General features: G+C 43.3%; 3 protein-coding genes across 22 annotated transcripts in view; 1 reads left to right on the forward strand and 2 right to left on the reverse strand.

The window, feature by feature from the left end:
• Nucleotides 1-819: 819 nt before the first annotated feature.
• Nucleotides 820-1,647, forward strand: LOC128266487 (putative peptidyl-tRNA hydrolase PTRHD1). The gene is made up of 2 exons (XM_053003037.1): nt 820-1,093; nt 1,419-1,647. The coding sequence occupies exons 1-2, from the start codon at nt 908-910 to the stop codon at nt 1,590-1,592; spliced, it is 360 nt and encodes a 119-aa protein (XP_052858997.1). The 5' UTR covers nt 820-907; the 3' UTR covers nt 1,593-1,647.
• Nucleotides 1,648-1,696: 49 nt separating this feature from the next.
• Nucleotides 1,697-3,440, reverse strand: LOC128266486 (uncharacterized). Its single transcript, XM_053003036.1, is given in 2 exon segments — nt 1,697-2,181; nt 2,183-3,440. Coding segments are annotated over 2 exon segments (1,548 nt in total). The 5' UTR covers nt 3,322-3,440; the 3' UTR covers nt 1,697-1,772.
• A 132-nt stretch (nt 3,441-3,572) lies between these two features.
• The window catches only part of LOC128252665 (collagen alpha chain CG42342), a 71,892-nt gene continuing 61,789 nt past the window's right edge, over nt 3,573-13,675 (reverse strand). For 4 of the 20 annotated variants that reach the window (XM_052980576.1, XM_052980571.1, XM_052980570.1 and 1 more), the window contains 9 exons: nt 10,102-10,464; nt 9,467-9,535; nt 9,306-9,401; nt 9,188-9,232; nt 9,067-9,129; nt 6,077-6,103; nt 5,952-6,005; nt 5,440-5,637; nt 3,573-4,702 (listed from right to left, as the gene is read on the reverse strand). In XM_052980576.1, the coding sequence (XP_052836536.1) occupies nt 4,535-4,702; nt 5,440-5,637; nt 5,952-6,005; nt 6,077-6,103; nt 9,067-9,129; nt 9,188-9,232; nt 9,306-9,401; nt 9,467-9,535; nt 10,102-10,464 (1,083 nt within the window). In that variant the 3' untranslated portion in view covers nt 3,573-4,534. Of the gene's footprint in view, nt 4,703-5,439; nt 5,638-5,951; nt 6,006-6,076; nt 6,104-6,437; nt 8,870-9,066; nt 9,130-9,187; nt 9,233-9,305; nt 9,402-9,466; nt 9,536-10,101; nt 10,465-13,675 lie in introns of those variants that run through there. The other 16 variants (XM_052980579.1, XM_052980578.1, XM_052980577.1 and 13 more) reach the window with 8 other exon arrangements.

Below are 13,675 nucleotides of genomic sequence, written 5' to 3' on the forward strand. Positions count from 1 at the left end.
TACTTTGCAGCGCTTAGAACCTCTCAATTTATGCCCCGCATTCAGGCAGCACTTAAATTGAGCCAAAGTGTGTGAATTAGCAGTGACCGCAGACTATTATCCAATAAAATGCAGTAAAAGGTTTTACTATGTAGCCAGCATTTCAAATCCTAAATTTCCAAGCTGGACGATAGAAATGTTTACCAAAGAAGTGGAAAGTGGTTTCTTTCTTTTTACTTGTCAGCATTTTGTTTAAATCTCGTAATTTAAGTGATTTTTGCCGATGGAAAGACTTTACTCTGACCATGTGAAGTTTTCCCCAAAAAAAAAAACAAAAAATGTATTATGATCTGTAGTGAGGAAAGCGTTCCCAAGTCTGATGACTGAGAATCAGATCCCACTTTAGTAATGTTTTCCGCGTTTTTAGGCTTCTCCAACGCATTTTTCGGAAAATTGCCAAATTATAACGGAAATGACTGAAAACCCTTGCTAATAGCTTCGCAGAGCACCAGTGGCGACATCTAGCTCTGAAACTTCCAGTTCTACTTTACATACAGCTTATACATTCTACATTACAGCGCTTTAAATCCGAGCGTTCACACTGTTGTTGCAAGGCTGAAACGGAGAGTGGATTAAAAGCTAAAACCCAGCTGAATTATTTTCATCTAATATTAAATCAGGTAACATATTAAATGTTTCTAGATATCGACAATGCATTTTAGTGCTTGCGGGTTTTTTTATTAAACGTTCGACTAATGCTTCCCCAGTGTAAACACAGCTTTACTCATGTTTTTTAACCAATTTGGCAACTCTTTTGATTCAAAATAATATGGCAAGGCTGCACGCAGCTGTTTCTCTTGTTCTTCCTGACCGGCATTTACTTTAATATAATTTTGATAAACATTTGGAAACTTGTATTTTGAAAAACATGAGCAACATTGTGCAGTATATTATTGTCCGGAGTGATTTGCGTTCCGCGCTTAGTTGGCCTATGGGCGCGGTTATCGCACAGTGCTGCCATGCCACAGCCGCCGTTATCCACTTGAATTCAGACGATTCGGACACCGTGGCCTATTTGAAAGATCTGGATAACATGCACAAGGTGGTGCTGGAGGTAAGAAAACAAATGTATTTTATAGAAAACTTTATTTATTTGAATTATTTATTACTCCTTTTGAGTGTTATTGATAATTGTAATATATACATTTTTTTATGTATTTTATTAATAATTTTAATGCAAACGTGTACCGATTTCAAATCAGAAATGTATTAAAATAAAAGGCTTGAAAGATACATATGTGATTTTGTATACTTTGCTGTTATACATTGGCTTAAAAATAATTATTTCATTGGAGCGTTGGGCAGTAGATTAAAAAACTAGTTTCTAGCAGCATTAGCTCTATGAACAATATAAAATTAACAACTCTCCACATCTACAGGCAAAAGATGAGGCAGCCTTGGTGAAGCTCAGCGAAAAGTTAAAGGAAAACGAGATCAAGCACAAGCTGTGGATTGAACAACCCGAGAATATTCCAACCTGCATAGCATTGAAACCCTATGTAAAGGATACAGTTCATAAATATGTCAAACAATTCAAGCTTTTGAAGGAGTAATATTTCGATAATTAAAAAATTCTTTGTATTTTGAAATCTTGTGTCTATAATTCCTTTTTATTAAAAACATATATTTTTGGTTAATTTGTATTACATTACTTGGGCTAACAAAAATATATAATTTAAAATATATACAAAATAAAAGAACAATAAAACAGCAGAATGAAACAATGTAGGACTCTAAATGTCCACTTGGAGCATGGTCCTGTCCTTGAGGATCTCGATTAGACGCCGTGAGATAAGAGGACATCGCTTGACTTTCAACTGACGCAGCCGGCTAAGCGTCTTGGCCAATTGGCTGGCGATCTCATTGGAGAGATGCGGCGAATCGCTCAGGTCCAGCAGCTCTAAGGCGTTTAGCTTGCGCAGTTGCCTGAGTTCATGTGCCTCAAAGTCCTGATTGCGTAAAACTAGAGATCGTATTTCCTTGAGCTGCGAAATGATCTTCAGACCGACTTCATCCACGAAACCCGGACCACCTTCCCGGAACTCTAGATGCCGCAGCGAATCCATTTCCACGAGGGCCAGAAGCAGCGAATTGTTCACCTGGTAGGGTGGCGGTTCCAATGGAATGGCGCGAAGGACCAAAGGTGCGCAGATGGGAAAGACCGCCTAGCTGCGGCTCGTCCATGTACGGACACACTGTCACCTCGAGCACCTCCAGCAAGGGACAGCTCTGCACCAGCTCGCGGTAGACATGCTCATCTGTGGCCAAGTTCTCAACTTGAAATTCGTCCATCCATTCGTGGTTGAAATTGCGCAGACGAATCTGCGGGCAGCGCAGCTCGCGAAGAAGTGGCAGAGCTTCCAGATTAGAGAGCAGGGTGGGCTCCAAGTTTTCGCAGCCCGAAAGGTTTAAAGTCTCCACGGAATCTGGCAGATTGCCTAAAGTAGATCCCCAAAGTCCATTATTCTCTCGAAGATCTAGAGTCCTCAGTTGGGTGAGCGGTTGCAAGTAGAGCAGATCCCGATCTGAAAGGTCGCAACGGCGCAGAGCTAGGCTGGTAACTTTGTGCAAGCCATTGGGACTCTCGAATAGGTTTTGCATATGATAGGGGCTCAGTGAAATGCGATGGAATGAAAGCTCAGTCAGGTTTGGGCAGCTTGAGCCTAGCAGCTGGACAAATTGATTGAAATGCGGCCAACACGGGTGCAGCGGGCCACCTTCCAAACGATGAATGTGTTCTCCGGAAAGGCGCATCATTTCCTTGATGTTCCATGCCGTCAGCATACAGACCTGCTTTATATTGAGCACTCGACTCATATGTTGCGACTCTAGTTGGTAAATCGTCTGAAATCGTTGGCAACTGGAGGCAAAGTTGAGACGAGCATTCAGAGGCAGATAGTCGAGCACCAATCCCCAAGCATCGTCGACGATGGGTAGACAGTCTGCACTCTGCCTTCCCGGCTCCTCTCTATCCGGCGGTTGATCCCAAGTGTCACCGGCCCTCAAACACAACTCACAGCCATTGTACTTGTGCTTTAAGCAATATAGGGCCTCGGCCGCTTGCGTGGCCTCTTCAAAGAGCACCGATCCACTTAGCTTTTCCTCATCCCATTGGACCACCTGTACAGATCCGAATCTTGAGAAATGCTCCACAAGGCTCTGCTTTGAGATTGGCAAGTTTGCAAGGACCTCCACCCGCCGCACTTCTTTAACATCCTCGGTATATGCCACACCGTTCTCAACGTAAAAGTTCCTGTGACGTGGCTTTAAAATGCGCCACATCCTGATCAGGTCTTGGTGCAGTTAGGAATATTTTAGAAATTGTGAATTCAACTTTGTCTAAAGGTCTTTCTGTAGTGTTATAAATTCTAAACTTACGAAAGAGTTTGTTTTCTTTGAATGCTTTGCTATGACCTTTATTTTATTTATTTATCACTCTTAAAATATATCTGAAAGTATGAAAATTAAAATACAACTAAATATAACCATCTCAAACTGTTTCTGTCTTAACAATTGTATTTAAAAAACACACATTTTAGTTTTTTATAGACTTTTATTTTGTAATTTTTTGTTTTTTTTAAAGTGTTTTCTTGTAAAAAATAGCTGGGTTCTTGCTTATGGTATTCGAAATCGCTGTAGAAGTAGCTGTAGTAGATACAATTTATATAATAGAAGGTAACGTAAATTACAATTAAAGGTTGCGACGTCAGCAATTTGGCACAGATGCAGATACAGATACAGATACAGATACAGATTATACAGTGTTTATGATAGGATGTTTCTTTGCGATGCGTGTGGTAGCTATAGTGCTGTTCGATGTCTACAGTTAACAATAACAAGTTACTAAAATTAAAACCAAAGCGCTTAGATTCGTCTGGGTGTTTTTAGCGGGACCACGCCTCCGTGCAGCAGTCGATGAGGGGCGATTGGCAATTAGGGTTTGGAGCGCGGATGCTGCAGCGCATTAAGCTCGTCCTTGAGCCACGCCTGCCAGTTTTCCTGCGAGGGGCGAGACAGAAGTTCAGCCGGAAACGGCCGGAGTTGGATGAGAGAATTCGGTTGAGAGCCGGGACCCGTCACCAAGCTAAGCCAGTGTGTGTTAGCCAAGGATAATTGCGTGTGCGTGTGCGTGTGCGTGTGCGTGTGCATGTGCTTATGGTTGAGAGACAGAGAGAGAGAGAGAGAGAGTGGGGAGCAGAAGGTTTAGGACAGAGACAGAGTATGCTAATAGCATCTACTTTGCAAAACCGTTAGGAGCAGCAGCCACTTGGCATTTGTTAGCGCTAATTGCAAATGTCAACAGAGCGAAACAGAGCCAGGATTTGCAGCGGAAATCGGAAATGCTTAACTAGTCCTGTGCCCGTGTCTGTTTGTGTGTGTACGTGTGCGTGTTGGGCGGTGGGTGGCCGATGGTGGGTGGTTGGGTGGTTGGGAGGTTGCAAGGTTCTTAGGTTCTTGTGTTCGCCATTTGCTCGGCTGGCTGCCTGCTTCCTTTTCACTCATTGTTATGCAAATTATCCTGATATTCATCATATTCGTTTTCATTATCCTCCGCCTGCTCGTCCTCCTCCTCCTCCTCCTGCTCGTAATCGCTGGCGTTGCTTTCCGGCTGCGTTACATCGGGCAAATAATCCTTGTGCACGGGCGTCGAGATGATTGGCTCCTGTGTTAGGTGTTCGTGTGTTCGTGTGTTTGGTTTTGTTTTTGTTTTTGTGTATGTGGGTGTGCGAGTGCGTTTGCCAGTGTGTTAGTGTTAGAGTGTGTTGTGTGTGTAAGTGTGTGTGCGAAAGCAAAAGTTAGTTAACCAACTTGGACAACAACAAGATACTACCAAGTAGATGGAGGCCACGAGTGGCGCATGCATAGTAACAACGATCAACTTTCCGACAGCCAATTGGGGTTACACAGAAAAAAAAAGAATGCCAAGCCTGTTGATCCACTTTTTCACATCATTACAGATCTTTAGACCATATGTTTTTGGAGATAAAATATAAGGTTTGTTCTCAGACTGTTTTTTTTATATATTTATCCTGTTCAAAATAATTTTTGAAAGTTAACCTAGATCAATAGATTCAGCAATTCAAAAATTGGCATTATTAAATAATAGTCGTGCGATTTCAGAATAGTTGAATAAATATAAAATAGATAGCGTGACATTTTCTTTTAATAAAAAAAACAATTCAGCTGCTGCAAGAATAAATTTGAATTTACAGCATAAATTACACTGTTTAAAAATAACTTAAAATACCTAGTCCCCTGCTTAGTTTGTTATTAATATTTCTTTATTGATTTGGTGTGAGATCTGGTTGTCCCTCAATTTGCATCATTTTTTTTCTGTGTACGCAGAGGGGTGTGGGATAGGGGGTGGCTTTTAGTCGATAAGGAATAACGCATGCTAACCTTTGGCGGCCGCCATCCGCAGCCGGGCAGCGGCAGCCCGTCGGCGCCGAGGGGGCAGGGGGCGTCCAGTCCGGGCACGCCCTGCTCGCCCTTGTCGCCGCGATCTCCTTTGCGTCCCCGCTTGCCGGGCGGTCCGGCATCCCCTCTGGAGCCCTGCTCCCCGCGCGGCCCCTCCTGCCCGGGAATGCCATCCGTGCCCTTTTGTTCGGTTCGGGGGGTCAATTATCCGTAGGTGTGTTCGAGTGTTCGATTGTGGGGGGGGTGAATGGGTGCGGTGTGCAGGGTTCAGGGTTCAGGGGGTCGGAGGTCAGAGGTCAGTGGTGTTTGGAGATGGTCGAGAGTGGTGCATATAGGTAGTGAACGACGCCAAGAAAGAGAGATACGCATGCAAACAGAGGTAAAAACAATAAAAAGGAGAGAGAGAGAAGACACAAATTATTTAAAATTAGCAACCACACGGAGTTGAAGAGCTGTTCTACGGAAATATCCTAGGGGATGCTGCTGATGCTTACCGGCAGACCCGGATCTCCTCGCTCCCCCTTGTGACCCGTCTCGCCCTGGGCGCCCTGCGAACACAGAAAACAGATCGGTTATTACCATATTGTTTTCACATCAGCGGCTGTTTTCGGGAAAATACCTTCATGCCATCCAAGCCCGGAGGTCCCTGCAGCAAATGGAAGAAAAACAAAAGAGTGGGGAAAGCGTGTGGTTAGCAGTGCGGCATGAAATCGAAAACCTGCCTCGCAAATGAGAGTTAGGTGTCCTGCGGACTGAATTTGTTTAGTAAAAAACCATCACTTTATTGGAAATGCATAATTAATTCGAAAATAATGTTAGTTTCATTTAGCCATTTTACAATTCGGTCATTCCGTCGAATGCTTGCCGTTTTAATTCGCACATGCTACGGCAAATAATTACCAGAATTCACATTAATTTTTATTTTATTCGAATCATACATTTGAAATGCAGCAGCACGGATAAAAATATTGTATTTTGTGTTTGTGATGGCATTATGCACTCGCACATCGACACTTGGTATATGCATGTGTGTATATAGACATAAATACACGTAAATATATATATATATATATTTGTATAGTTTTTCGTTTGCAAACTCTTCATGTTTATTGGGTAATTAACAAATTTACACTTACAATTATTGTTAGCAGCTTATTAGGGGCTTAACCTTTTTTACGTCTCATCAATTACAGTTATTTATAGGTTAATGTTAGGTTTTAATCGCGAAAACACAATTAATTATTCTAGCCTATGGATCGAGAAAGTTGAGTTCGTAGTTAGTAAGTGAAGAAATCTAGAGCGTACAGAGTAAGTATATATAGAGAGCGAGATGCAAGTAAACACGTTGAGAGGTCAAAACAGCTAGAAAAATTAATAATTATTTATGGTTAAGTTCCGTTCTTTACCGTAGCGTATGTACACGTTGGGGTTGTTTGACATTTAGTGGATTAAACGAAAATTGACATGCAAATTGCCTGTGTATTCTGTTTTCCATTTGGGGATTATTACAACAACGAGACACATCTAATTGAAAACAAATTGACATATTCTTTCTGATTTTCGATGCCGTTTGCTGTTCGAGTAAACTTTAAAGCTGCACACATTTCCATTTGCCGTAGTCATTTGCATATTCAATAATTCCCATCCAACTTTTATGGATCTTGTTGTCGATGGGAAAATACGCTGGGCTGGGGCTGTCAAATGGCAGTATATACTTTTATTTCTCATATTTCCATGGCATTATTTCATTTGCATTGATTATGTTTGTTTGCAGGCCGTTTTATTCGTCCTTTGCCTAGTTCGAGCGTTGAAATTGAAAATGCTGCAGATACTCGTAAATGTTAATTTATGCTTTCATTTCTTTTGTATAAAAGAGTTGTTTGCGTTACTTTGTTTGAGATGTCCATGAAACCAATAGGATACATACTCGTGGTAAGATTATGTATTTATTGTTGATATTTCGCATTTCAGGAGAGAATACTGCGGGTTCGCAGCTTAGCCATGTTTGCTTTTAAATTGGAAAGCATTGTTTTCTCAACCATACAATTGAACTTTAGCCTAACTAGTTTCTGCTCTTTCGCTTCATTTATTAAAGTTGTATTAACACTGAAATATATGCACAATTGGGTTGCATAGCTCTTTGTTATGGAGTACATAGACTTGTATGTATAAATCTCTTAATTATGGGTTGTGTGTGCTTGTGTAACTAAACAACATCTATGACTTGTAGACATTGGTGCACTTTGCATTTGTGGACATCGAGAGGTGAAAATATCTTACAATTCTTTTGTGTTGCCACCTTTAATTTGCACAATTCCTTATTTAAACACACATTAACTGGGTTACTGCTCCTAGCCATGTGTTTCACATTGAAGCTTCGGCAATAATGCTTTGTATGAGCGAGTACACTTTGATTAGTCGGACAAAGCCAATGGACGGCACCTAAGACAATGCAGTATGCAGCAGGAGCAGATGAGGCGTTTGCTACGAATCATTCGATTATGCAGGTAATTAAGTCACTTATGGCCAATTGCCAATGATTGCGACTTGGTTTCGGCATAATCCAGCAATTAGTGCCTCGCACTCGGCGAAACACTTGAATTATCCATGCGAAATTCCACCCATCGCTCGCTGTTTTCACGTACCACGGTGCGTATGATTAATGCATTTTCAAGCGGCTTTTCTGCTCTTGCTGCCATTCCTTCCCACAGAGCGGCGGCGAATGAAATGCAATTAAAATATTTGCATTGCATATTTGCTAGTTGGTTTGTTGTGCGGATGTGTGTTGTGTGTTGTATGATGTGTGGGTATCGGTGTGGGTGTGGGCTCAAAGTGTGTTAGTTGATTCGATTGATTGATGTTTGTAAATACGTTGCTGCAGACACACGTTTGTTTGCGCTCTTTGATTGTATACATAAATACTTATTTAACTCTTGGGGCATTTTAAATGATATGAATATTAATTTTTTTCTCATGCGGGTGGATGGGGTTCGGTTCCTTGGCTTGTGCAATTAATTGATTTGCTTACTCGGCACTGACATGCTGTTATTTCGAATTTGATTTTCTGTACATGGGTGCGTGTTTGTACAAATTGAGATACATATACACTGCCATATACACATTTGAATATATATAATATATATAGACGATAACTGAGCACATTTGACAAGCGTTGCGCGGCTTCTTAACTTTGAACATTGTTTTGCTTTGATTAAATAGGATTTCCCTTCTTCAAATGTTTCTTAGTACTTTCTGTTTGACTATGTGTGAGTGTGTTGTTGTGAGTGTGCGTGAGTTTTGGATGGTTTCATTGCAAGTCGCGTTTCATTTAGACTTTGGCGCTATGTGTGCTGGTTATTATTTAATAGAGACTGCCTTTTAGCTAGTAGTGGTATTAGTAGTCGCCCCACACCTGTTCCAAGTAGAAAGAAAGAGAGATGAGAACACACAATGGGTTAGTCAAAAGTTTAGTAACGAGATCCACAAGAACGATAAAAACGAAAGCTGGGAGAATTACGACTAGCTAAGCGGAATAACAACTCAAGTTTTGTGAGGTACCAAATTAAAAGCCAAACAATAGGGGGTGCCCCGCGTTCAATTGAAATTTACCGGTAAGCCAGCCTTTCCCGAGGGTCCAAAAGGTCCTGACTCGCCTCGCATGCCCATCGGACCCTGCAATTACATTCCATTATAATTATGAGGTAAACCTCGGGCTATTACGCACACTTACCGGCAGCCCCATGGGTCCCTGATCTCCCTTGTGGCCTTTCTCGCCCTGCAAAAGCGATTGGGAACAGATTTAGAGCTGGATACTTAGAGATATTAGTCGGCGGCGTATTGACTCTTACCGAATCCCCCTTGCGTCCGTCCATGCCGCGCTCTCCCTGACTGCCGGTGTGTCCTGGCGGACCCATTGGCCCCGGTGGTCCCGGCGGACCATATAACTGCAAAGGAAATCAGATCAGTTAGGATTAATCCACTGGGTGGTGGGTCAAACGGCTTGGCTTACATATTCGATGGTGGGCATGTGCGGGGCATCGGACATCCCGTCATCCTGGCGACGACGCATCTTGCGGTACTGAAAGGGAATTAAGGATTATTCACGCTCATGATAGGGTTTAATTTATGGTATATGGGTAAGCCAGTTAAAAGAAGGGTGTTTCATAGCTGTAATTCGAGAGGAATAAGCTTAAAATGTATGATTTAAAACCAACCTGACACATAAACACCTTTCGATTCTCACACCGCAAGAAAAACATCCTGACCAAAAATAGCACAACAAAAAGAAAATATTCCACCTCTAACTGTAGAAAGTCAAATGAAAAATATAATAAAATTTCAATATTTTCATATACAAAATAACTAAAAAAAAAATTTTTATTAAAATTGAGTGCAGAATATTTGGATTAACTACGTTTTCTTACCAATGCTTTAAAAGCCCTCAAAGCAAAAGAATGTATATAACTTTATCTAAAACCCAATAAATTATAAGTAATCCTTGTAGCTAGTACTGTCATCCTATTTCAGTCCTAATTTTGTATAAATTAATATATAAATAAATTGATTTAAGCAATGCGTTTCCTTCTACCTTATACCCTTTTAATATATAAATAATTGGTATAAAAACATAGGAGAAGTACTTACCGAATCACCACGATCGCCCTTGTCTCCCTTGACGCCAGGGTAGCCAGGTGGTCCTGGCAGGCCCGGAGGACCCATCAATCCGGGCGGCCCAATGTCGCCGCGATCGCCCTTCTCTCCCGGCGGACCCTGGTATCCCGGCAGGCCGGGAGGTCCTTCGATGCCCGGCTCACCGGGCAGGCCATCCAGTCCACGTGGACCCAGGGATCCGGGCTCTCCCGGCTCACCGGCCTCTCCCTTGCTGCCATCTCGTCCGTCGCGTCCGTCCTTGCCGGCGGTGCCCGGGGGTCCTGGAGGACCTCGCAACAGTGTGACCGGCGGATCGTCGTAGTCCTCGTCTATTTTGGTGCCTCCGGGTCCGAATATCTGCCCGAATTACGCGTGTGAGCGGGGGTGGGAGAAGAGAAGACGCCAAATTTAGTGGGAAGATTAATTTATGCCACGTGGCACCGCCCGAGGCGTTGCACGCGCTCGTTCCACACGTTTTGGTGGGGAAAACAAAAGCGGCGCGTAATTCGCAGCTAAGGAAAAAAGTTCGCCCGCAGCAGAGCGGTGGCTGGGCGGGTGGTTTTCGGGGGTGGTGCGGCGTGTTCTGGTGGCTGTGCCGCAGCGAAAGTCTTTTGTGTGCCACGAAATTGTGTTAAGTGCAGGTTGTGGAGCATCCATGCCATCGCCCCACCCACTCCGCGTCCCGTTGAGACAATGGCTGCATAGAAAATCTTTAAACCCGTACCCGGTTCCGTGGAGCTTTTGTGGGTGTGTGGCGGGTTTAGGGGGTACGTACTGGCGTGGGAGTACCAGAGTCGAAAATAAAGTCAAGTCGGCGACTTCTCTACGTGCTTCGAGTGCCTCTGTGTGTGAGTGCCCCCCTTTGAGTGTGTATTGGTGCTCTTTGGCTCTTGCCATTGTGCGCGCGCGTGTGTGTGTGCAAGTGAGTGAGTGCATTGCGAAAGACAATTAATTCTTTTTTGTTCCTGTTTTTTTTTTTTTTTTGGTGGTTTAATGTGCGCGCTTCGAGGCAAATTTCCAAGGCACAGACAACCCAACACCCCAACACCCCAGCATCCCAAAAAAGGTCCAAAGTTTCGATGGGGCTTAAGTGAGCGCACATCCACACGTGCACTGCCATCGCAAAAGCCATTTAAAATCAATGTTTTAAATCGGGATTTGGCTTGTGAGATTTTAAATTGACCTTACAATTTGTGCTGTCGCATTTTAATGCGTCTTTTATGGTTCTCTTGGAAAATATACGTTACTTAAATACAACGTTTCTTAATCGAACCAACTTTTGTTATCCCCAACGAAGGGATTTCTATGAATGCCTTTTAAATATATTGTTTCCATTCAATATTTCAAATAACTTCAATGCTTACTTTATTTAAGAGATTAAAGCCTAAGAGTAAAATTGGATCTTCTTAAAATTATACAAATTGGTTCTTCATTATTAAAGACTTGCCACTGCAATTGTTTTGACTAAAAATTATTTGCTGACATTAACCTCAAACTTATATATTCTCTTATTTTCCAGTGCACTGTGGCTGACGGGAAATTACCGAAAGTTGCTGGGGACGGGGGCCTTCAGACCGCAATGCACCCAAACAAAAAACCTCTATTAGGCGAATGCTGAGCGACATAAAAGGCAACTCCAGCAAGAACAACGAGCGCCCCGGAATATGCTAAGGAGCCATGGCAGATGGCTAGAGTGAAGGGAAAAAGGGAAAAAGGGAAAAAGGGAAAACCATTTACACATGTGGCTCAAGCAAATAGAGACACTCGACGCCCGCTGAAATATTCAATCGCATTCTGGCAAATCGAGTTGGGAATTTAAATGGGTCTCGACTCGCTATTAAAGCCGAGTCCTTCGTTGAATTAAAGCAAGGAGCTCCCCGAACAGTATTCAGGCCATGGTATTGCCGGAAATCTGATTGAATGTATCCATTTAGTCCTTTGATTGTGCATACGCATATGCATTACACCCAGCCGTTCACCTCTATCCGGGCATTATGCAATTGATCCTGTTTCTGTTTCTGTTTCTGTATCTGCGTCGGTGTCTGTGCCTGTGGAAGTGTAATTTCCTTGCGGCATGCCCGGGCATGCCCATGTGCAACAATTACATTTTCTTCTGTCACAGGAAGTGGCGTACTTACAGTTATTAAAAGCCGACAACAACAGCAACCATACGCACATAAGAACGGCATCAGCGGCAAGGCATAACAATGTAAGCGCTTAACGCACACTTATACGGACAGGATGTGGCATGGCATATGCACATGCACAAGTTGTTGGTCCTGCGAAATGGCGAAATGCGACAGACAAAAGGACGAGGCGGCAAAGACAATTGGGGAGGATGGGGTTTGGGGGTTTGGCTGGAGGAGAAGCAGCATAAGTCCTTTGCCACACCACAAATGCACTTCCCAATTTCAACTTTTTCCCTCCTGGCATCTTTTCTTTCTGCCCGAGAGCTCATCTGCATGTGGCTCCCGAGCACCTGAGCAGGTGTGTTCACGGAAGGATGCCAGCTCCTGCCTCAGTTGGCGCTTTGTTAGCAACTTTTGCACATTGTTCCTAATGCGGAATGGGGAATTCCCATTCGCCAGGGCTTCCGCTCTGTCTTGCCCATTTGTAGAGCAATTAAAGCGATTTGAATTAAAGCCAAGTGCTTAACGTTTGCCTTCTGCCGTAATTAAGGGACACTTTGAGGGCTTACGTGCCCATATTTACCCCGCCGGCCGGCCATTCGATGAGAGCCCAGAGCCCAGTGCCCAGAGCCCAGCGCCCAGCAAAAACAGTCGAGGTTTAAAGGCTTTTAAAGCCAACTGCCGGCAGATACGATAAATAACATAAATAAAAGATACAGATACAGATGCAGAGGGCGGCAAGTGAATCGGACAAATGTTTGTGGGACTCGCAAGGACGACTGTTGGCGCAGCTGCCTAACTACGATAAAAAAAAAAAAACACTGCCTCCTTTCGGCAGCCCAAAAACCAATCGGCTTGTGGCGGCGTAAGTGTGTGTGTGCTTGTAGGGAAATCCATTAGAATGTATCAATATTTGTGCGAGCGAGCGCCTCGGGTTGAATTTAATTTTCAATGTATCCGAATACAGGCACATGAGTGGGCGGGCGGGTCCTCTTAAATTATGCGTAAATATTGAAAATATTTTTGCTCAAACGCCTTTCGATTTAACGCACAAATGACGAGCCAAATGAATTTTCCACATCCAATGTGACGTTCACAAACCGCCGAGAAACTTGTCCAGGTGTCAGTCTGAATGGAAGTCCAATCAGGCACCATCAGGCGTATAAATACCTAGGTGTCACCCTAGACAAGAAACTTACCTTCAAGAGGCATATCACGGCTGTACAGCACTCCTTCAGGAGCAAGGTTGCTCGTATGTCATGGCTACTTGCCCCACGCAACAGGTTATCCCTGGGCTGCAAGGTCATGATATACAAGGCCATACTAGCGCCCAGTCTCTTCTACGGTCTTCAAGTTTATGGCATTGCGGCGAAATCTAATCTTAACAAGATCCGAATTTTACAGTCTAAATCTTTGAGGAGGATCTCTGGGGCTCCTTG

Source organism: Drosophila gunungcola, chromosome 3R (genome assembly GCF_025200985.1).
Source record: "Drosophila gunungcola strain Sukarami chromosome 3R, Dgunungcola_SK_2, whole genome shotgun sequence".
NCBI classification, from domain to species: domain Eukaryota; kingdom Metazoa; phylum Arthropoda; class Insecta; order Diptera; family Drosophilidae; genus Drosophila; species Drosophila gunungcola.